This window comes from Scardinius erythrophthalmus (assembly GCF_964197995.2).
Source record: "Scardinius erythrophthalmus genome assembly, chromosome: 3".
NCBI classification, from domain to species: Eukaryota; Metazoa; Chordata; class Actinopteri; order Cypriniformes; family Leuciscidae; genus Scardinius; species Scardinius erythrophthalmus.
The window spans coordinates 441,438-463,232 of NC_138223.1; the positions used below are offsets into that span (position 1 = coordinate 441,438).

At 44.5% G+C, this 21,795-nt stretch overlaps 1 protein-coding gene across 4 annotated transcripts; it reads left to right on the forward strand.

Annotated features, from left to right (window-relative positions):
* Nucleotides 1-1,354: 1,354 nt before the first annotated feature.
* On the forward strand, nucleotides 1,355-18,914 carry pou2f1a (POU class 2 homeobox 1a). 4 transcript variants are annotated; one of them, XM_081360366.1, is made up of 14 exons: nucleotides 1,355-1,479; nucleotides 6,640-6,693; nucleotides 6,776-6,885; nucleotides 7,963-8,091; nucleotides 10,639-10,756; nucleotides 10,848-10,939; nucleotides 11,520-11,681; nucleotides 11,759-11,900; nucleotides 12,525-12,664; nucleotides 13,555-13,734; nucleotides 16,335-16,413; nucleotides 16,503-16,725; nucleotides 17,654-17,727; nucleotides 18,418-18,914. In XM_081360366.1, exons 1-14 carry the CDS (start codon nucleotides 1,434-1,436, stop codon nucleotides 18,687-18,689), a joined length of 1,821 nt encoding a protein of 606 aa, XP_081216492.1. In that variant the 5' UTR covers nucleotides 1,355-1,433; the 3' UTR covers nucleotides 18,690-18,914. The 4 variants fall into 4 exon arrangements, with proteins under 4 accessions (XP_081216492.1, XP_081216489.1, XP_081216491.1 ...); XM_081360363.1 differs by having other exon boundaries at nucleotides 1,359-1,479; nucleotides 6,773-6,885; nucleotides 18,415-18,914; XM_081360365.1 differs by having other exon boundaries at nucleotides 1,418-1,479; nucleotides 6,773-6,885.
* The last annotated feature ends 2,881 nt before the right edge of the window (nucleotides 18,915-21,795 follow it).

The following is a 21,795-nucleotide window of genomic DNA, read 5'->3' on the forward strand; positions in this document are numbered from 1 at the left end:
AACTACAATAACTCAACATTAAAATGACTATGAAGCACAAATCATTTCATGAAACATCAAAAAAAGGGAAAAAAGTAAAAGTAAAATATAAAACAATGGTTTACCTTGGTTTACACCAATGCTACATTTTTCTAAATGTCATAATCATTTGCTAACAAACAAGTGTTCACTACTTCAGTGAGCTCATTGTTTCTGCCTTAAATTATTACATTGTTCAAATTAATACAATTTTAGCAAACTGTGATTTTGTATATTCTGAAATACATAACTTAGACAGTTTCCTCTGATAACAGAACACTGTAAATTGTAATGTGGACTCGTGTATTTTCTGTAAAGCTGCTTTGAAACGATGTGTATTGTGAAAAGCGCTATACAAATAAATGTGAATTGAATTGAATAATATAATTAACAACTGAGATTTATGAAGTATTTTTTTAGTTCAAATTTACCTTAATTAGTGACTGTCTGATTGTGTCAGTGTGTTTTATTTGTGTTAAACCCAACGAACTAACTAGAGAAATCAAGCATTTGTGTAATTGAACTTTTGTCTCAAAACCTTTCTGACATTCAGAACATGTGACAACAAGCCCGATCTCCCCTGTGTTTAAATCTGGTACACTCAGGTAACAAACAACACTGCTAACAAAAGTATCTCCTAAGAACTTTCAAAATGTCCAGTTTATTAAATGTTTTACGCTTTTTTCTTGGTTATTTGAACATTAAAGGAACATTCCATTTTATCATTCTTCAGAAATTAAAGCGATAGTTCACCCAAAAACGAAGACTGTGTCATCATTTACTCACCCTCATGTTGTTCCAAACCTGCATGAGTTTCTTTCTTCTGTTGAACATGAAGAATGTTGGTAATCAAGGAAAAATAGAAGAAGAAAAAAACACCAACTGTCTGATTACCATCATTCTTCAAAATATCTTATTTTGTGTTCAACATAATAAAGAAACTCATGCAGGTTTGGAACAACATGAGGGTGATTCAATGATGACACTATCTTCATTTTTGGGTGAACTGTCCCTTTAAGGAAACGTTACTCTTGAATGTTTTCTGAACGTTCCGAAACAAACATTTAAAAAACCGATAATCGAACGTCCAACTAAAAAGTTCCATGAAAAATAGGCTATAATGTTTTGTGCTAGTTTTGAGATTAATGACCAGAAAACTTTGAACGAATATTCTATAAACGTTACAGGAAGAAGATTTGTTACTTTGAGAGAACATTTACAAAACATTTCTTGTTAGCTGGGAAACAGGATAATTTGACAATTTTTAAAACATTATCTAATTATGTGATTGTTCTGAAGTTTTATGTGTTTATGAGTTCAGGGGCCGGACCTGTGTGTGTGTGTGTGTGTGTGTGTGTGTGTGTGTGTGTGTTTTAGCAGTAGGCGGGGTTTCACTCTCACACTAAATATTCAAAATGGCGGACGGAGGATCAACGACTCAAGATGAGCGCTCGACTGCAGGTAATTATTACATTTTACATATTCATATTCCCCCATCCGCCTCAAGTAAACAAAAGTCAAACACACACGCCGATCGTTTGCGGACAGAATCGATAACAGGGGGAAGAATGTTTATTGTTTTGGAAATTATTTGAGTCGGTCAGCAGCAGATGAGAGTTGTTTGTCCTGTACTAAACTCTCATCATTTGAAATGGCGCGCGTGCGTGCTTGCATATTCACATAGTCTCGTGGTTTAGCATAGCGTGTGGGTTTACTGGGGAAAATGGGTTAAACTGGTCGGAACGGGCGGGTTTATCACGCTGTGGATGATGTTTGTGAAGTGTGTGTGTGTGTGTGAGTGAGAGAGAGAGTTAGCAGTGCTGCTATTAGCGCGCTTTGTGTCGCTCGTTCGGCCGAGATAGAAACTCAACGGCCGCGAATTTGCATATTCATGTGTTTGTTTAGCGGTAAACGCGCACGCGTGATGTTGAATAATAATCCATCACTTTAATCTGTGTTTTGCGAACTAAAAGCAAAAAGACAAACTTGAGCCTGAGCTTTCCTTCTGATCAACTGTTTGCCCTCAGGGCATAAATACCCCGACAGGGTCTGTGTGCGCGTGCGTGTTGGGGTGGTTTTTAATGTTCCCCAACAGGTAATAAATTACAGCGTGTGAAAAGTTTCCCCTTCTCAAACGTGTCTGGTGTTGAATAATGTGTAAAGTGGCTGGGGAGAAACTACATTAAAAACTGCAGGAGTGAAATTGCGGATTTGCATAATAACACCAGCCCTGCTTGTTTAATGCGCTTCATTCTTTCTGCATAATTTAAACGTCAGTTTCATTCCAGATGAGAGGCGCGTCACACTATTTATTTATCGCGCGGATTAAATATACAGGGCTACTCATGAATATTCATGAGTACAAACGCCGTGTTCATGAATGATTAATTTCTCGGAGTTAATGCGCACTGTGTGATTTTGTTTGGATGTTGAGTGCGTGAGATTTTACCTTGTTCTTATTTCGGTTTCTCGAATGTCTCTCGGGAACATTACATTTAGCTACATTTATGCATTTAGCTCATTGCAGAACATTCAAGGTGTTGTGCACTGTTATATTATGTGTGTCCGCTGCATATTAATTTGTGTCCAGTTTTTCACACAATGCAGTGTAGAATCCGCATGGTTTTGGGATCTTAACCTGATGGTGAACTTCATGGACGGACACAAGCATCGCTCATCTCTAATCTGCTAAACCACGCAAAGCTGTTTGTTCGTCGCAATTCGCATAATAATGCACTCTTCTATGCCATTTTGTTGTATAAATAGTGTGAGTATGTTCACACAGAAAATTCAGAATCAGAATCCTGCTCTTATATTCGCTCGGGCATTTAAAACGACAGGCGACAAAATCAGAACCAGAACTATATCTGATGTAGTTATCTTGTTGTGAACTCGTGCTCTTTTCACATTTGTTTTTTTATTTATATTTTTCTTCATCGGAATGGTATGAAACTTGGTAAAGGTTTTGGCACTTGCTATGTGAACACACGCACACACACACACACACACACACACACACACACACACACAAAAAAACATGTTTTTTAAAATTTCATATCAAAATCATTTTTCATAACAATAAATGTAAAAAAAAATCACTTTTTATAACTTTTTCCTCTTCGTCAATAATCTGCCAAGTGTCGTCTAAAGCGTTCAAAATTTACCACAGTTTAAGTTGGACATTTAATTTTCAGGTCTATGCTCGAAAAGTGAATAAATGGATTATAAATACAGCGTGAATATAATTTAGTACCATAAAATCCACTAAAAATAAAAAAATTAAATAAAATAATCGAACTAAAATATAGGCTAGTACATTAATCTTTGAAAGTCACATGAAGATCACCAGAGGGTCGAACACTTGTTCACATGCACTTTAACAGTCGATGTTTAGTCTCGGCATATAATGTTTTGGAGCGCATGATTGGCAAACACAGGATGATGGGTTAATTAAGGCTGATGAATATTAATGAGTTCTCGGGTCTAATAGAAAAGTTTGGACTGCAGTTCAGTGGAAATGTTTCCGTTCTATGAATACTTCATTTCTCCTGCGTTGTGCCTTATGCCACTTATCCGCTTGAAATTATGCAGCACTGCGTTCAGTAGTTTGAAAGGCTAATTAATTGCTTATTTAAAATTCTATTAATTAAAACATTTGCATAATGCATTGTCTGTCAGTTAGCTTACTGAAGCCCTCGCAGCGTCCGTATGCAAATCGTGTTTCTCACAACTGTTTTCTTTTGAGTTTCTCTCTCTCTCTCTCTCTCTCAGTGGGGTCGTCGTCATAGCAACAGCTTGAGTTAAAGTCACATGACTGTTCGTCTGTGCATTAGATGCGTGTGAGTCTTGATCGCATCATGATGAGTTAAACTGTAGTAGTTAGATCAGTAACTTAGCAAATGCCACTAGCTCAAGCGTCTCCTATGAAAGCTCGTTTGCGCCATGGAATATAGATATAAGAAACAAAGTTAAATGTGACTTTTATCTCAAAATTCTGACTTTTTTCCCCCCTCAGAGTTCTGAGTTTATATCTTGGAATTTTGACCCTTTTATTTGTTTAGAATTGCAAGAAAAAAGTCAGATTTTTTTAATAATGTTTTATAATTGTTTATTCCGTGGCGTAAACAAGCTTGTGTAGTTCCTCTTCCTCAGACTCAGACCGGCTCGAGTGTAATGGTTAGTTTTCCTGGTTATCTTGTCTTCAGAGATAAATGAGCTCGTCCAGTTTGACTCGGGATGTTTTGAGATGTCGGTCATTAGCCGACACATTCTTTCATCGTAGCTGGGCCGTGTTGCATGCTGGGAAGGCCCCCCCCCCCCCGGTAATTAAAACAGTCACACACAGCTGGTAATTGGCCTTGTCTCACTTCTCCCTCGCTGTTGTGCTCGCCGTATCCCACGTCCTAAAAGCTATCCAATTAATATGCAAATGAGCTGATAAATATTTATGAAAAATGTTGAATTATGCAGAAAGCTTTCAGAGGTCCGCGCGAAATGAATCGCTCGCGGAACTTCAAAGCGGTGCTCGTCTAATGAGCGACGGGGAGCGAGATTTGCATACGGCTTTAATCAGCTGCATACTGATTAACTCTCGTTATGGATGCGGCGCTTCCCGCTGTAGTCTTTGTGTTTCGCTCGCGAGGAGAGCCAGCGTTCGAGCGCACGGAGCCGTTAGCTGTCGTAGCGCCGCGCCTTTCCGGACACAGGTGAGTTTCCAAGATTCAGAGATTAATGAACACACGGAATCAGAAACTCATTCGCATCGGAGTCGAGTCAAAGATCAGGACAGAATCAGGGATTCATCAAACATGAGGCTAACTCTGATTGATCGGTTCAGGGGAGTCGAGCTGCTGGAAGCGGATCAGAGCTGGAGAGTGATGGTGGTTTAATACAGTTCAGATCTTGATATTCGTTGCCTAATATTTCTGCTTCTCGGTTCGGAAGCGAAAGGGAAACTGAAAGCGCGGGTCGTTTCGAAGGATTCAGAACTAAAGCATCGTTTGCATCGGGAGTCGAGTCCGCTTTATTCCTACAGATCGATTCAAAGATCACGACAGAATCAGGGATGTGACTTCATCAAACATGAGGCTAACTCATCCTTCAGGATCCGCTCCGTGTTGATTCAGGATCCGCTCCGTTTTGACTCAGGATCCGCTCCGTGTTGATTCAGGATCCGCTCCGTGTTGATTCAGGATCCGCTCCGTGTTGATTCAGGATCCGCTCCGTTTTGACTCAGGATCCGCTACGTGTTGACTCAGGATCCGCTCCGTGTTGATTCAGGATCCGCTCCGTTTTGACTCAGGATCCGCTCCATGTTGATTCAGGATCCGCTCCGTGTTGATTCAGGATCCGCTCCGTGTTGATTCAGGATCCGCTCCGTTTTGACTCAGGATCCGCTACGTGTTGACTCAGGATCCGCTCCGTGTTGATTCAGGATCCGCTCCGTGTTGACTCAGGATCCGCTCCGTGTTGACTCAGGATCCGCTCCGTGTTGATTCAGGATCCGCTCGGTGTTGACTCAGGATCCGCTCCGTGTTGACTCAGGATCCGCTCCGTGTTGATTCAGGATCCGCTCCGTGTTGATTCAGGATCCGCTCGGTGTTGACTCAGGATCCGCTCGGTGTTGACTCAGGATCCGCTCGGTGTTGACTCAGGATCCGCTCCGTGTTGATTCAGGATCCGCTCGGTGTTGACTCAGGATCCGCTCCGTGTTGATTCAGGATCCGCTCGGTGTTGACTCAGGATCCGCTCCGTGTTGACTCAGGATCCGCTCCGTGTTGATTCAGGATCCGCTCCGTGTTGACTCAGGATCCGCTCGGTGTTGACTCAGGATCCGCTCCGTGTTGATTCAGGATCCGCTCGGTGTTGACTCAGGATCCGCTCCGTGTTGACTCAGGATCCGCTCCGTGTTGATTCAGGATCCGCTCCGTGTTGATTCAGGATCCGCTCGGTGTTGACTCAGGATCCGCTCCGTGTTGATTCAGGATCCGCTCGGTGTTGACTCAGGATCCACTCCGTGTTGATTCAGGATCCGCTCCGTGTTGATTCAGGATCCGCTCCGTGTTGATTCAGGATCCGCTCCGTGTTGACTCAGGATCCGCTCCGTGTTGATTCAGGATCCGCTCCGTGTTGATTCAGGATCCGCTCCGTGTTGACTCAGGATCCGCTCAGTGTTGATTCAGGATCCGCTCCGTGTTGATTCAGGATCCGCTCCGTGTTGACTCAGGATCCGCTCCGTGTTGATTCAGGATCCGCTCCGAGTTGATTCAGGATCCGCTCCGTGTTGATTCAGGATCCGCTCCGTGTTGATTCAGGATCCGCTCCGTGTTGACTCAGGATCCGCTCAGTGTTGATTCAGGATCCGCTCCGTGTTGATTCAGGATCCGCTCCGTGTTGACTCAGGATCCGCTCAGTGTTGATTCAGTATCCGCTCCGTGTTGACTCAGGATCCGCTCCGTGTTGACTTAGGATCCGCTCAGTGTTGATTCAGTATCCGCTCCGTGTTGACTCAGGATCCGCTCCGTGTTGACTTAGGATCCGCTCAGTGTTGATCCAGTGGAGTTGAGCTCCTGAAAGTGGTTTAACACAGCTCAGATCTTGAACTGGTTTTGCTCTGAACAGATTCCAGCCCAGCAGATCTGAGTAAGAACACCATGGAGAGCCGAGCACTTGAAGGTGAGTTCAGTTGTGTTTTTATCTGTGTGTGTGAGTGTGTGTCCCTGTTTCTGACAGATGTTCTCCTCTCGTCTCCCAGCAGCTCCAGCTGACGGTCCCGACACACACACACACACGCCGGACACACACACGCCGAGCGCACCGGCGGCGAGTGCCGTCAGCAACGCTCAGGCGCAGGCGCTGCTCCAGCAGGTACGAGATCCGCCAGAACTCTGTGTCATGCTAATTAAACGTGTGTCATGCTAATTAAATGTGTGTCATGCTAATTAAACGCCAGAACAGTGTGTCATGCTAATTAAACCGCGTGGAAACAGGTGGAAGAGAGTATGCTAATCTATGCGGAATTTACATGCGCTGCGTAACGAGGTTTGATCTAACGAGAGGAGCGCTGCCAGTTCAGTGTGCTCACTCCAGATCTTTACTGTCACGGACACAAAATATGATCATCCTGGCAAAAATAAACATCATAAATCTGTAATATTTAGTTTCTATTACATTTGTTTTCGGCTCACTGTTGTACTTTACTGTTAGATATATTTTATACATTTATTTGTATCAAATTTTTTAATAAACTGCATTAATTTATTCTTAATTTATTTTAATATTTAATTTAATTTTAATCTATTTAGTTACATTTTTATTTTATTTCTTATTTTTATTTATTTAAATCAAATTCTATTTTTAAGCAAACATATTTATTTTATTCAGTTTATTTTAATCTATGTATTTTTATTTAATAAAAATAATTAATTTATTTGAATTATTTGAATCAAATTTTAATGTTTTAATCTAAATTTTGGTTATTTAATTTTTTTATTAATGTATTGATTTATTTCAAGCATTTTGTATTTTATGTAATTATTCATTTATTTAAATAAAATTCCATTTATTAAGCATTTTTTGTTTATTTTAATCATGTTATAATTTATTTAATAAAATAATTAATTAATTTTAATCTAATGTATTTGTAATATTTAATTTTAATCAATTTATTTTAGATATTTTTATATTTTTTTCTTTTTTTTTTTTACTTTTTACACTGCTTTTCTAAAAAAAATCTCTTTTTCTCACACACACACACGCACACACACTCACTCTCTCTCTCTCTCTCTCTCTCTCTCTCTCTCTCTCTCTCTCTCTCTCTCTCTCTCTCTCTCTCTCTCTCTCTCTCTCTCTCTCACACACACACTCTCCCTCACTCACTCACACACAAACTATCTCTGCCCCTCTCACACACACACACACCCACACACACACACACACACACAGGTGTTCCTGCAGCAGACTCAGGCTCAGCTCATGGCAGCTGCTGGTCATCAGAGCAGTTCCAGTGGAGCCAGTATCTCCGCCTCCGCGGCCACGCCCATCACTCTGGCCCCGCCCATACAGATCGCTTCAGTAAGTGACTGACATCTCACCCGTCCAATCAAATTACTGATCAGTGACACTCGCTCTTCCGCTGGATGCTTTAAAGCAGTGGTTCTCAACGGTGACAGTGTGTGAGGTGACAGGAGGGGGTACGCCAACAAAACACTGAGTTTTGCCATTCTTTTAATTCTACCCCATCTTAAAAATAACATTAAAACTGAGTATGTATTTATATCAGGTAAAATGCGTTAAATACATGACAGCCGATCAAATTACCTCATCTCCTACGGTCAAAACTGACTGCACTCACACAAGCAGCGTGTGTATGATGCAAATCGCACTATACTGCTGTTCTCTAGCTCTGTAAAAGTGGGGATTTAGCAACACGATAACAGCCACAGCGAGAGCCACAGCGAGAGCCACAGCGAGAGCCACAGCGAGAGCCACAGCGAGAGCCACAGCGAGAGAGAGCCACAGCGAGAGCCACAGCGAGAGAGAGCCACAGCGAGAGAGAGCCACAGCGAGAGCCACAGCGAGAGAGAGCCACAGCGAGAGCCACAGCGAGAGAGAGCCACAGCGAGAGAGAGCCACAGCGAGAGAGAGCCACAGCGAGAGCCACAGCGAGAGAGAGCCACAGCGAGAGCCACAGCGAGAGCCACAGCGAGAGAGAGCCACAGCGAGAGAGAGCCACAGCGAGAGCCACAGCGAGAGCCACAGCGAGAGAGAGCCACAGCGAGAGAGAGCCACAGCGAGAGCCACAGCGAGAGAGAGCCACAGCGAGAGAGAGCCACAGCGAGAGCCACAGCGAGAGCGAGCCACAGCGAGAGAGAGCCACAGCGAGAGAGAGCCACAGCGAGAGCCACAGCGAGAGAGAGCCACAGCGAGAGAGAGCCACAGCGAGAGCCACAGCGAGAGCCACAGCGAGAGCCACAGCGAGAGCGAGCCACAGCGAGAGAGAGCCACAGCGAGAGCGAGCCACAGCGAGAGAGAGCCACAGCGAGAGAGAGCCACAGCGAGAGCCACAGCGAGAGAGAGCCACAGCGAGAGCCACAGCGAGAGAGAGCCACAGCGAGAGCCACAGCGAGAGCGAGCCACAGCGAGAGCCACAGCGAGAGAGAGCCACAGCGAGAGAGAGCCACAGCGAGAGAGAGCCACAGCGAGAGCCACAGCGAGAGCCACAGCGAGAGAGAGCCACAGCGAGAGCCACAGCGAGAGCCACAGCGAGAGCCACAGCGAGAGCCACAGCGAGAGAGAGCCACAGCGAGAGCCACAGCGAGAGAGAGCCACAGCGAGAGAGAGCCACAGCGAGAGAGAGCCACAGCGAGAGAGAGCCACAGCGAGAGAGAGCCACAGCGAGAGAGAGCCACAGCGAGAGAGAGCCACAGCGAGAGAGAGCCACAGCGAGAGCCACAGCGAGAGAGAGCCACAGCGAGAGCCACAGCGAGAGAGAGCCACAGCGAGAGAGAGCCACAGCGAGAGAGAGCCACAGCGAGAGCCACAGCGAGAGAGAGCCACAGCGAGAGAGAGCCACAGCGAGAGAGAGCCACAGCGAGAGAGAGCCACAGCGAGAGCCACAGCGAGAGAGAGCCACAGCGAGAGAGAGCCACAGCGAGAGCCACAGCAGAGTCTGTGGACGAATCTGCGGCTGCTAACAAATCGTGAGAGTCAATGATTCAGTGATTCATTCTTAATTACAGCCACTTGCTTCGTTACTGACTGAACGAATGACTCTGACTCGCTCATAAAGACAGTGACTCCGCCACCTACTGGTGGATTTAATTTAATATTTCAAAGCATCTGTTTGTTCTACCATCACTGCATATTCCTCTATTGAACTTTTTTTTTTATTTAAAGCATTATTTCTTTTATAAAAGTATTTGTAAAGGTCGATTTTAAAAATCGATTTAAAGGGGCAAATACTGTCGCTTACTGAGAAAGGTGCGGGGAACGCAGAAGGGTTAGGGGTACGCCTCTCTAAAGAGTTTGAGAACCACTGCTCTAAAGGGATAGTTCACCAAAAGATAAAATTAGCCCATGATTTACTCACCCTAGGTGGTAAATCGTCATTTTAATAGGTCATCCTAGGTCTATATGACATTCTTCTTTCAGATGATCACAATCAGAGTTATATTAAAAACTGTCCTGACTCTTCTAAGCTTTATAATGGCAGTGAATGGCTGTTTCTGTTTTGAAGTCCATAAAAAAGCATGTTATTATTGCTGGAGTTTATGAAGCTTGTGTAAAGGCTCCGCCCTCTTCTCAACGGAGGCGGGGCAGCAGCTCATTTGCATTTAAAGGGACACACACAAAAACGGCGTGTTTTTGCTCACACCCAAAAAGGGGCAAATTTGACAAGCTATAATAAATGATCTGGAGTTCTGAGCTGAAATTTTGCAGACACACTCTGGAGACACCAGAGATTTATATTACATCTGGTGTAAAGAGGCATAATATCACCTTTAACGTTCCAATCATTGATGATTAATGTACACATCTCTCTCCCTCTCTCGCCTCTCTCTCTCTCTCCCTCTCTCTCTCTCTCTCTCCCTCTCTCGCCCCTCTCTCTCTCTCTCTCAGGGTTTGGCTCCTCAGGGCCTGAACCTGCAGCAGTTTGTGTTGGTTCCGTCGGGTCACTCCATCAGTCCTCAGATGCAGCCTCAGTTCATCATCTCTCCGTCTCCTCAGGGTCAGACCGGTACGAGTGTGTGTGTGTGTGTGTGTTAGACTGATGATGATGATGATGATGATGATGGTTCTTCTGACCCGTCCTGTTCTCCTGTTCTCAGGTCTGCTGCAAGCTCAGAATATTCTGACTCAACTACCTCAAAGCCAAGCCAGCCTCGTGCCGACGCAGACCAGCCTCACGCTCACCACACAGGTCTCACACACACACACACACACACACACACACACACACACACACACACACTCTCACACTCACACTCATCACACAGGTCTGACACTCACACACACAGATCTGACACTCACACACACACACACACACACACTCTCATCACACACGCAAACACACACACACACTAACCAAGTCAAGTCTCCTTCATTTATACAGCGCTTTAACACTATAGAGTTTCACAGCAGCTTTACAGTGATAACAGGAGATTACAGTAACAGAGAGTGTTTAGGCTTTACAGCAGATCTAGAATAAAGTTATTGTCCAGATAAAGTTATGTTGATTGATTCACTTCTGTTGTAAAGATCATTAGTTATTAACTTAGGGGCTGCTAACACACACCTTTAGGTAAACATGATCATCTCTGTGTAAACGTTCAAAAACGTGAATCTGTGAAACGCTGAGGGTGCACGTGTATTACGTGTTTAGACTATAGATGTGTGTGTTTGTATATATATGTGCACAGGCGTGTAGTCTCTCTGGGTTAGGGTTAGTGTGTGGCGTCTGGAGTGTGTCTGACTGATGTTAGCATGTGTTGGTGTGTCAGGCGGCGACCCCGACGAGGAAGATCGCAGCGATGCCGTCTCCGGCGTGTCCCGGCCCGAAGCGAGCGGACGGCCCGTGTGTGGAGGAGGCCGGCGACCTGGAGGAGCTCGAGCAGTTCGCCAAGAGCTTCAAGCAGAGGCGCATCAAGCTGGGCTTCACTCAGGTGACCCTCGCCCTCATCCACTCGCCTGTGCCGTGTGCCGGCGCGCGACGCTAACGTGTCCACCGCGTGTGTTTCAGGGGGACGTGGGGCTGGCGATGGGGAAGCTCTACGGGAACGACTTCAGCCAGACCACCATCTCCAGGTTCGAAGCCTTGAACCTGAGCTTCAAGAACATGTGCAAACTCAAACCCCTGCTGGAGAAGTGGCTCAACGACGCAGGTGAGATGCTGAAGATTCTTAGAACTACTATCTTTATAGTTATCTTTATAGTTATCGTCCTTGGTGTGAACGGGCCTTTAGAACGCCCTATTTCACTGTCATGAGTGAATATTGTAGAAATATTCCACACTAGTATTAATACAGGTTTGCAAGGCCTCACAAAATGATGTTTACAAAGAGGTCCAGCAGGAGGCGCTGTAGGTGCGGCAGAAATCTCGCTCATAAACGCTGCTTTATCAGGGAAAATAAAGATTAAATCAAAATAGCATCTAAACTTTTCTAAAGACAGTCAGTTCCCTTCAAAGAAACATTCATATAAAAGCGTGCAGTGCTCATGTTTAATCAACGATGTCAAAGCCTTTTGGAAAATCTGTTTGTGCTGGGCAGTGTTGATATTGGGAAGCACTGTAATATAATTTGACAGTGTAACCTCTCCATCTTCACGGTCTCAGTAACACACACACCTAAGCCTCACCGGTGAACAGTGTAAAGGAGAGTTTGACCCTCTCTACAGTCGCGCCGCGTCCCCAGCGCTGTAAAAAGCACACACACCGGTGGACCGCCCAGCGCTTGGACGCAGACCGAGACATTTAACAGAACGCTTCTCGCTCTGTGTTTCTGCAGAGAACATGTCTGCCGACTGCGTGGTGTCGAGTGCGAGCGAGATGTCTCCGGGTCTCTGCGAGAGTCTGAACCGGCGCCGTAAGAAGCGGACCAGCATCGAGACCACCATACGCCTGGCCTTAGAGAGGAGCTTTCTGGAGGTGAGCGGGTCTCCTGACCACTAGAGGGCTCCTAAACCCCAACCAACCTGACCCTGACCAGCACTGACCCTGACCCGAACCAACACTGACCCTGACCTGCCCTGACCCGAACCAACACTGACCCTGACCCGCACTGACCCGAACCAACACTGACCCTGACCCGCACTGACCCGAACCAACACTGACACTGACCCGCCCTGACCCGAACCAACACTGACCCTGACCCGCACTGACCCGAACCAACACTGACCCTGACCCGCACTGACCCGAACCAACACTGACCCTGACCCGCCCTGACCCGAACCAACACTGACACTGACCCGCCCTGACCCGAACCAACACTGACACTGACCCGCACTGACCCTGACCCGCCCTGACCCGAACCAACACTGACCCTGACCCGCCCTGACCCGAACCAACACTGACACTGACCCGCCCTGACCCGAACCAACACTGACACTGACCCGCACTGACCCTGACCCGCCCTGACCCGAACCAACACTGACCCTGACCCGAACCAACACTGACACTGACCTTGACCCGCACTGACCCGAACCAACACTGACTCGCACTGACCCGAACCAACACTGACTCGCACTGACCCGAACCAACACTGACCCGCACTGACCCTGACCCACACTGACCCTGACCCACACTGACCCTGACCCCTACCAACCTGACACTGTTAAACTGTAAAAAAATTCTTAAAGTGAAAATAATACAATAGTAACATTTCTTATTTTGTTTAATAGTTTTTAATCTTTTAGCTTAAATTCATTTAGTGACGGAAGCATCTACAATTTAAAAATATTTAGCAGATTATTCCTAGCAACAGAAGTGTTGCAGTCAGTGATTGTGTGATGTGATGAAGCGGTTTGTGTGATCTGCAGCAGAGTCAGAAGCCGTCGTCAGAGGAGATCACACTGATCGCAGATCAGCTCAACATGGAGAAGGAGGTGGTGCGAGTCTGGTTCTGCAACCGCAGACAGAAGGAGAAGAGGATCAATCCTCCCAGCAGCTGCAGCGGGTCACCATCAGCCATCAAAGCCATCTACAGCAGCGCCAACACCGTGAGTCACGATCCAGTGTCACTTCACATTACACAGTCACACGCCGTATGAACCAGAGTCACTTCACATCACACAGTCACACACACCGTATGAACCAGAGTCACTTCACATCCCACAGTCACACGCCGTATGAACCAGAGTCACTTCACATCCCATAGTCACACACACCGTATGAACCAGAGTCACTTCACATCACACAGTCACACACACCGTATGAACCAGAGTCACTTCACATCCCACAGTCACAAGCCGTATGAACCAGTCACTTCACATCACACAGTCACACACACCGTATGAACCAGAGTCACTTCACATCACACAGTCACACACACCGTATGAACCAGAGTCACTTCACATCCCATAGTCACACACACCGTATGAACCAGAGTCACTTCACATCCCACAGTCACACGCCGTATGAACCAGTCACTTCACATCTCAGTCACACACCGTATGAACCAGAGTCACTTCACATCTCAGTCACACACACCGTATGAACCAGAGTCACTTCACATCCCACAGTCACACACCATATGAACCAGAGTCACTTCACATCCCATAGTCACACACCGTATGAACCAGTCACTTCACATCACAGTCACACACCGTATGAACCAGTCACTTCACATCCCATAGTCACACACCGTATGAACCAGTCACTTCACATCTCAGTCACACACACCGTATGAACCAGTCACTTCACATCCCACAGTCACACACCGTATGAACCAGAGTCACTTCACATCCCATAGTCACACACCGTATGAACCAGAGTCACTTCACATCTCAGTCACACACACCGTATGAACCAGTCACTTCACATCCCACAGTCACACACACCGTATGAACCAGAGTCACTTCACATCTCAGTCACACACACCGTATGAACCAGAGTCACTTCACATCCCACAGTCACACACCGTATGAACCAGAGTCACTTCACATCACACAGTCACACACCGTATGAACCAGAGTCACTTCACATCACAGTCACAAACCGTATGAACCAGAGTCACTTCACATCTCAGTCACACACACCGTATGAACCAGAGTCACTTCACATCCCACAGTCACACACCATATGAACCAGAATCACTTCACATCCCATAGTCACACACACCGTATGAACCAGTCACTTCACATCCCACAGTCACACACCGTATGAACCAGAGTCACTTCACATCCCATAGTCACACACCGTATGAACCAGAGTCACTTCACATCACACAGTCACACACCGTATGAACCAGTCACTTCACATCCCACAGTCACACACCGTATGAACCAGTCACTTCACATCCCACAGTCACACACCGTATGAACCAGAGTCACTTCACATCCCACAGTCACACACCCAAGCCCGCATTAATGCACGGGCTTACCTGGGCTGAAACCCAGGGGCCTCCCAAGTTCAGGGGCCTCCCATGTTCAGGTTTATGATGAGCTGAAAAGGTCATATTGTTTTAACTTGTCAGATTTTGTCGCTGTATGTCGCTAGTCGCTTGTGGACGTTGGTAGTGATGTCGCTCTAATGTTATTGTTATGGTGCGTTTATACCAAATGCGAATAGAGCGTCTGGCGCGACGCCGCGCGAGTGATTTCAATGTTAAGTCAATGCAAAGACGCGTTTACGCGCGTCTAGAGGTCCCGCGGCGCGAGTGTGTTTAATCTAAGTTTTTTTTCAACACACAGACAGATGCACGCGATTACATTTAGAAATAGACAAGCTTTGTTTCCAAATGCACCAAGCAATTATCCTTTCAATTTTATAAACTTTTATAAACCCAGCCAGTATAATCACAATGAACACATCCAAAATAAAATCTTTAACATGTAGGCTATATAACAACTGCAAAGCATCTAATTTGTAAACAAAATGATTTACGCACTAAATCCAGCATAAACTCACTGAGACTGTCGACAGTTTCTTTTCCATGCATCATTTTATTATAGCCTATCCATGTTTGTGGTTAGTTACAGTCAAATCATATAAAACAGTGAAATCGCCCTCGAACTCTTCTGTCTTGCACTGCACTCGAGACGGTGACGGGAGCTGAGCTCCACTGAAAGGCTTCTTTCCTATTGGTTGTCGCTCGCGAAAATCGCTTCTCATTTGCATAAAGTTGAAATTTAGTTGCTGTGTGTGGTTGTTAAATAAAGTGTCTTGTTGTGTCTTGTGTTTATGTGCTCAGTGATATGTTAATAACAAAACAATATTAAAAAAAACTCACTGTTGTAGGTCTCGAAAGAAACTAATGCATTCTGTGATGTAGATTACCTAGATATTACACTTTTTTTAAAATGAGACTCTATAAATCGAGGGGATGGGGGGCCGACAAAACCTCTCAGCCCCGGGGCCTAACATTAGGTTAAGCGGCTCTGCACACACCGTATGAACCAGAGTCACTTCACATCCCACAGTCACACACCGTATGAACCAGAGTCACTTCACTTCCCATAGTCACACACCGTATGAACCAGTCACTTCACATCCCACAGTCACACGCCATTTGAACCAGAGTCACTTCACATCCTTAAACCTTAGCTGCAGACCAGTGAAGTGAGTGATCTATTATTTACGAGTGATTGCTTGTTTCTAGGTGTCCAGCACGAACACGCTAACGGTGAATTCTGTTGTTCCACTGACCGCCAGCAACATCTCAAACTTCACACTCAGTGGTGCGTTTATCCTCCTTTCACAGTTTCATGTGGCTCTATATTCCTCATGTGAGCGCATGATTGATGTTTAATGTGTGTGTGTGCTGTAGGTGGTGCTCTGACTCAAGTGACGTCGCACACACCGTCGGTCATCTCCATGGCGCCCGCCATCGCTACGCCTGTGACATCGTCGTCACTGAGCCCGTCCGTCACCAGTGTGAAACAGGAGGCAGTTTCCACGGCAACCACGGTCACGCAGGGGGCGGGGCAGTTCCTGGTGACGGGCACAGGATTTAACCCAACGTTCATAACACCCTCACAGCTGACGCAAAGGTGAGTGTGTGTGTGTGTGTGTGTGTGTTTGGGGTGGGGGTGGGGACTTTGGGGGTCTAAACCATGTCCAGGTCACATTTCTGCCCAAAATTAAGAAATAAGAAGTCATAACCAGTGTGCAATGACTTTTTGTGTTTTATTTGTTTTATATTTTTAGATTATTTATTTATATTAAGGGTTAAATGTATTTTATTTGTAAAATGCAAAATAATTTTTATTTCTATTTTAATGTTGCAGATCGGATTGCTCCAACAAAATTTCGTTGTATACACATATGCAATGACAATAAAGATCTAACAGTGTTTTTCATGCACTGCTCAGTTTAAAGCTCTATTTTGCTTCCATAACAGTCGTCTTCTTTCAGACTAGAGGAAAGAAAACATCCAAAACACATTTAAGTGTTTATTTTTGTGCACTTTTATCTATTTGCATCTGTAGATTTAAATCTCAACACTCTTTAAAGGCAGAGAGTTTGAGTCAGAAATCTCCACTTCTGCAGCTTCACACACACCTAACTCTACAGTTCTATTCATATATATATATATTCGGAAGGGTTGTTCATATATCATTCGCCTGATTTATACAATATTTTACTCTTAAAAGCATGGAGAAAATGTATTTGTTTTCAGTCTGTTGACAGTATCAATCTGGCTTTATCCAGTGTTCAGAATCTGTTCTGGAACTGTATGCAAATTAGTGCATATTTAATTAGATCGTGCCTGCATATTTATACATAACATTTAGGTTCGTTAAATGTTCTGTTCTCAAACTCTCATGAGTGGAGTGTTATATTTGTTATACTTCCGTGTGAATCAGAGGTTTTGTTGGTCACGTGACACTGAAAGCTCCGCCCCCAGTGAAATCTCATTGGTGGTGCCTGTGGCGACTTCACCGTGTTGATCATGTGATTTCTGTTTGTGTTGTGCAGTGGGACGCTGTTGAGTTTTTCTCCTGCTCTGGGAAACACGTTGATGAACAACAACACTCTGGCCACCATCCAGGGTATGACCTCTGACCTCTGGGTCTACATTTATTCACTGTATAGAAAATCTCAACTGCTCGATTATTTACAGTCAAACCAACATTATTCAGACTCCTTCAACATTTCTCACATTATCAGTTTATTCGCTATAGTTTAGAAAATGGTAATAAAGAACTCAGAGTTATGAACTCAGCTGATATTTGACTGGTTTTGTCCGTCCTTCTGTTAGACTGTCTCACACATGAATTATGTTGAATATCTGTCAGCTGTTAAATTTAACTACACAATTAGATAATACCAGTTTAGCTCAACCAATCACCAAGCAATGCTTCATTGTGTTCAGTGTGTGTGTAAAAAGAGCATTAGCAATTAAAGAAAACACACTTCAGCAAAACATGATCAGCTCAAAGTGTCCCAATCATTTCTGCTCCCATTTTAGTCTCTGTATGAAGAGTTATTGGGTATAATATGTAACAGTTTACTTTATTTACTATAGTGTCCTGCACACTCTAGTGAAACAACATGAAAATTATATCTGGTGTCTGAATAATGTTTGGCTTGACTGTATATTGTCTCAAAATGTAATTATAGTTGCATTTGTCAGGTTAGAGCTGGTCAATAATATGAACATTAACATCATGATTGTGTAGTGAAAGAAGTGCTATATAAATTAACGTGTGTGTGTGTGTGTGTGTGTGTGTGTTCAGCAGCTCTTGCGTCGGGCGGCGCTCTCCCTCTGACGTCCTTCGACGGAAACACCGGCCTCCTATTCGCCAACACCAGCGCAGGAAGCCCCGCCCCCGGCCTGATGACCACGCCCTTCTTCCTCAACCCCTCCAGCTTCTCTCTGCTGCCAGCCAATCTCCTGTCGGGGGGCGGGGCAGGAGGCGGAGCTCTCAACCTGCACGTGACCAGTGACGTGCAGCAGAGTCCCGTTGCCATGACGACGAAGAGCGTGGCCTTAGCCTCGAAGGCCCAGTGAGCGCGTGCGAGCGCGACTAACCCTGTTGCTATTACCAAAAACACTTCTGACCGGCGCGGGACTGGCCGTCGGCCGTGATGCGTGACGCCACGCGCTCGGGATGAACTCTACTTTTGCATTATTTCTTAAACTAACGTCTAAATTAACCAAAAATGTGAGACTTTTTCCTGACGGCAGATTCTCCTCGAGAGATTATTTCACGTAACAGAGTTTATATTGACTTTCTACGAGGGTTTGTGTTGTTTTTATTTGCGGCTCTGCGAAACGGGCCGATTGTAGATTTATAACCAAAAGCATTTCAGATGTTTTATGTTGCGCGTCGATGACTTTTAAACTAGTGCTCTAACATCACTTTATAAACACGGTTAGAAGGCTTTAACTCGTGATAATCGCCGCAGCGAGCGCGTCTCCTGTGAGGAATGCAATCCGCCACGCGTGTGTCTGACACTGGCTCTAATCATTCATCATCATCTATTACACCTGTGTGATCCACCTCTGCATGTCCTGTCTCCTCTAATCCTGGATGTGGAGCGTTCATTCCCCGGTTTCTAGTGTTCAGGAACGTGTGTGAAGCCTCTGGATCGCTTCGGGAACACTACAGCGTCTCAGACTGATCTAACGCACGGATCTCCAGTCTGTGGGAGCTCGTTTCCGACAGAATACAGAAATAAAAAAGGTAATCGCGACAATGGGTTTCTCACAATTCAGATTTTTTTTTTTTTTCTTTTCAGAATTGCGATTTATTCGTACACATTTTTTCGTACTTCCCAGTAACCAAGTCGGACTTCCTAGTCGGATTTCCGAGAAACCAAGTTGGAGTTCCTAGAACCAAGTCATACTTCTGTGGATTACCTTTTTAATTTTTGATTCCGTCCCTAAGAGTCACCCTGAAACTGCTACTCGAGTCTGTGATGTGATGTTGCAGTGATTTGTTTGTTTCTGTCATCAGTTCATCACACACACACACACACACACACACACACACACGCACACACACACACACACACTTAATAGAGTTTGAGTCATTGGAGAATCGGAACGGATGCAAACAGAATCACAAAAAAAGCTGCAACCAAAGTTAGTCACAGAGACGTGAGGTCAGAGGTCAGAGACGTGAGGTCAGAGGTCAGTGACGCGAGGTCAGAGGTCAGAGACGTGAGGTCAGAGGTCAGAGACGTGAGGTCAGAGGTCAGAGACGCGAGGTCAGAGGTCAGCGCGTGTGTGTGTATAAATACCTCCAGCACTGATCTTCAGTCAGAGAATACTACTGTGTACAGTCCTTTACACTCGTCCTCCTTCATCTGTGTGTTTATCTTCATCTTCTGCTTTCTTCTCCTCTGCTGGAAACTCCACATCTCCACATGAGCCGCTCTGAGGCGTTCAGCGGCGCTACGGTTATTCATGAACATGACACTGTTGAAGCGCATTGATCTATTAATATCATTCTTTTCCATTCTGCTTTTGTGAAGTTTAATATATGAAATATTACAGTGTCTTCAGTGTCATCTTTAGTGGCGTTATTGTTTTCTGCAGGAATGAAAACCAAAGATTCCCTCTGTTTCTTCTCATCATCTTCATCATCGTCATCATCTTCACTCACACACCCACAATATATTCCAGGATTATATATAGATATAAATATAAATATAAATATGTAAAAAAAAGTTTATTTTGTGGTTCCCAAAGCAGAAGTCCTCTTGAGGAGGAAAACCAAAGATTATCCACTTTCTCTTTTACTTTCCCTTCATTTCTTTATGTATAATTCATTGGGAGTTAGTCACATGCTCGTCTTGATGATCCAGTAACGGGTTATTGATTTAATGGTGGAATATTAATAATTTTCTCACTGCATGAGAAGAAACAGCAGCGTCTCAGTTTCCTGTCGTTCTCATTGTGTTTCAGACGGTGTGTGTTTCTCTGAAGAATGTGTTTCATATCATCCAGAAGGGCTACACACACACACACACACACACACACACACTCAGACTCTCTCACACACACACACACGCACACACTCAGACTCTCTCACACACACTCACTCACTCAGACTCTCTCTCACACACAGACACACTCAGACTCTCTCTCTCACACACACACACACACACACACACACTTCTGTTGTTCCTCCGCTGTTTCTCGGGTTGGTCGTTCTCATGAACTCTAGAGTTTCTGTGTTTCGCTGTTGATGAGTTTGTCATGTTGCTGTTGCTGTAGATTTCATTAAATGTTTTCCTCAGACTGTTTCTCTGTGTGATCTGTTCTTCTGAGTCGAAGCTTCAAAACTCATAATTTACTGACAAGTGCAGTGAAAAAGATAATTTTATTAACAAGCTGATGACAAAATTACAGACACACAAAGTAACAACAACAAAATGAAATACAGTGAAATTCTCAGTTTTAAAAGAGTAAATGCATCATGTTATTAAAGAGCCGTGATAAAGACACACAACATCAAACTCAGTGAATCTCATTAAACTGCAGCTCAGATTTCACCACAGAAACACCAGAAAATACGTCTATCTTCAGGAACATATTCTATATTAAAATAATAAAGGTTGTTTAACAGTAATGAGGGATTCATGAAGAACCTTCAACATCCGTGAATCTCTCCACTCCACAGAAGGGTCTTCAGATTATTAACATGTTCAAAGAAATGTTGTGAAAATATAAAACTAAACTTAAAAAATAATCCTGTTAGGAGTTATTTCAATCCATGTTTTATAAGTAATATGAGGTGAATTTCCTCAGGTACAGATAAAAACATTTGATGTCATGAGAAACTTGGTTAGCCTAACAGAATGAACAGATTTAGTGAAGCAGTGTCTCTGATCTTCGTGCTTTAATAGCTTCATCAGACCCATCATGGGTGGAGGACGTGAGAGAAGAGCCCAGGACGAAAACTGCTGAACCAGGAGGAGCTGACGGAGCAGAAGTGGTGGAATTTAAATTGATTTATCATTTAACAAAAAGGCAGTTTTGTTGCAGTTATGCTGAAACATTTGTTAAGCGGAGTGAAAGTGATATACAGTATTGAATGACTGCAAATAGTGCTTTTTTTAATCCTTTCCATATTTTTCCTCTGAATTTCTTTTTCAACAGTGTGGTG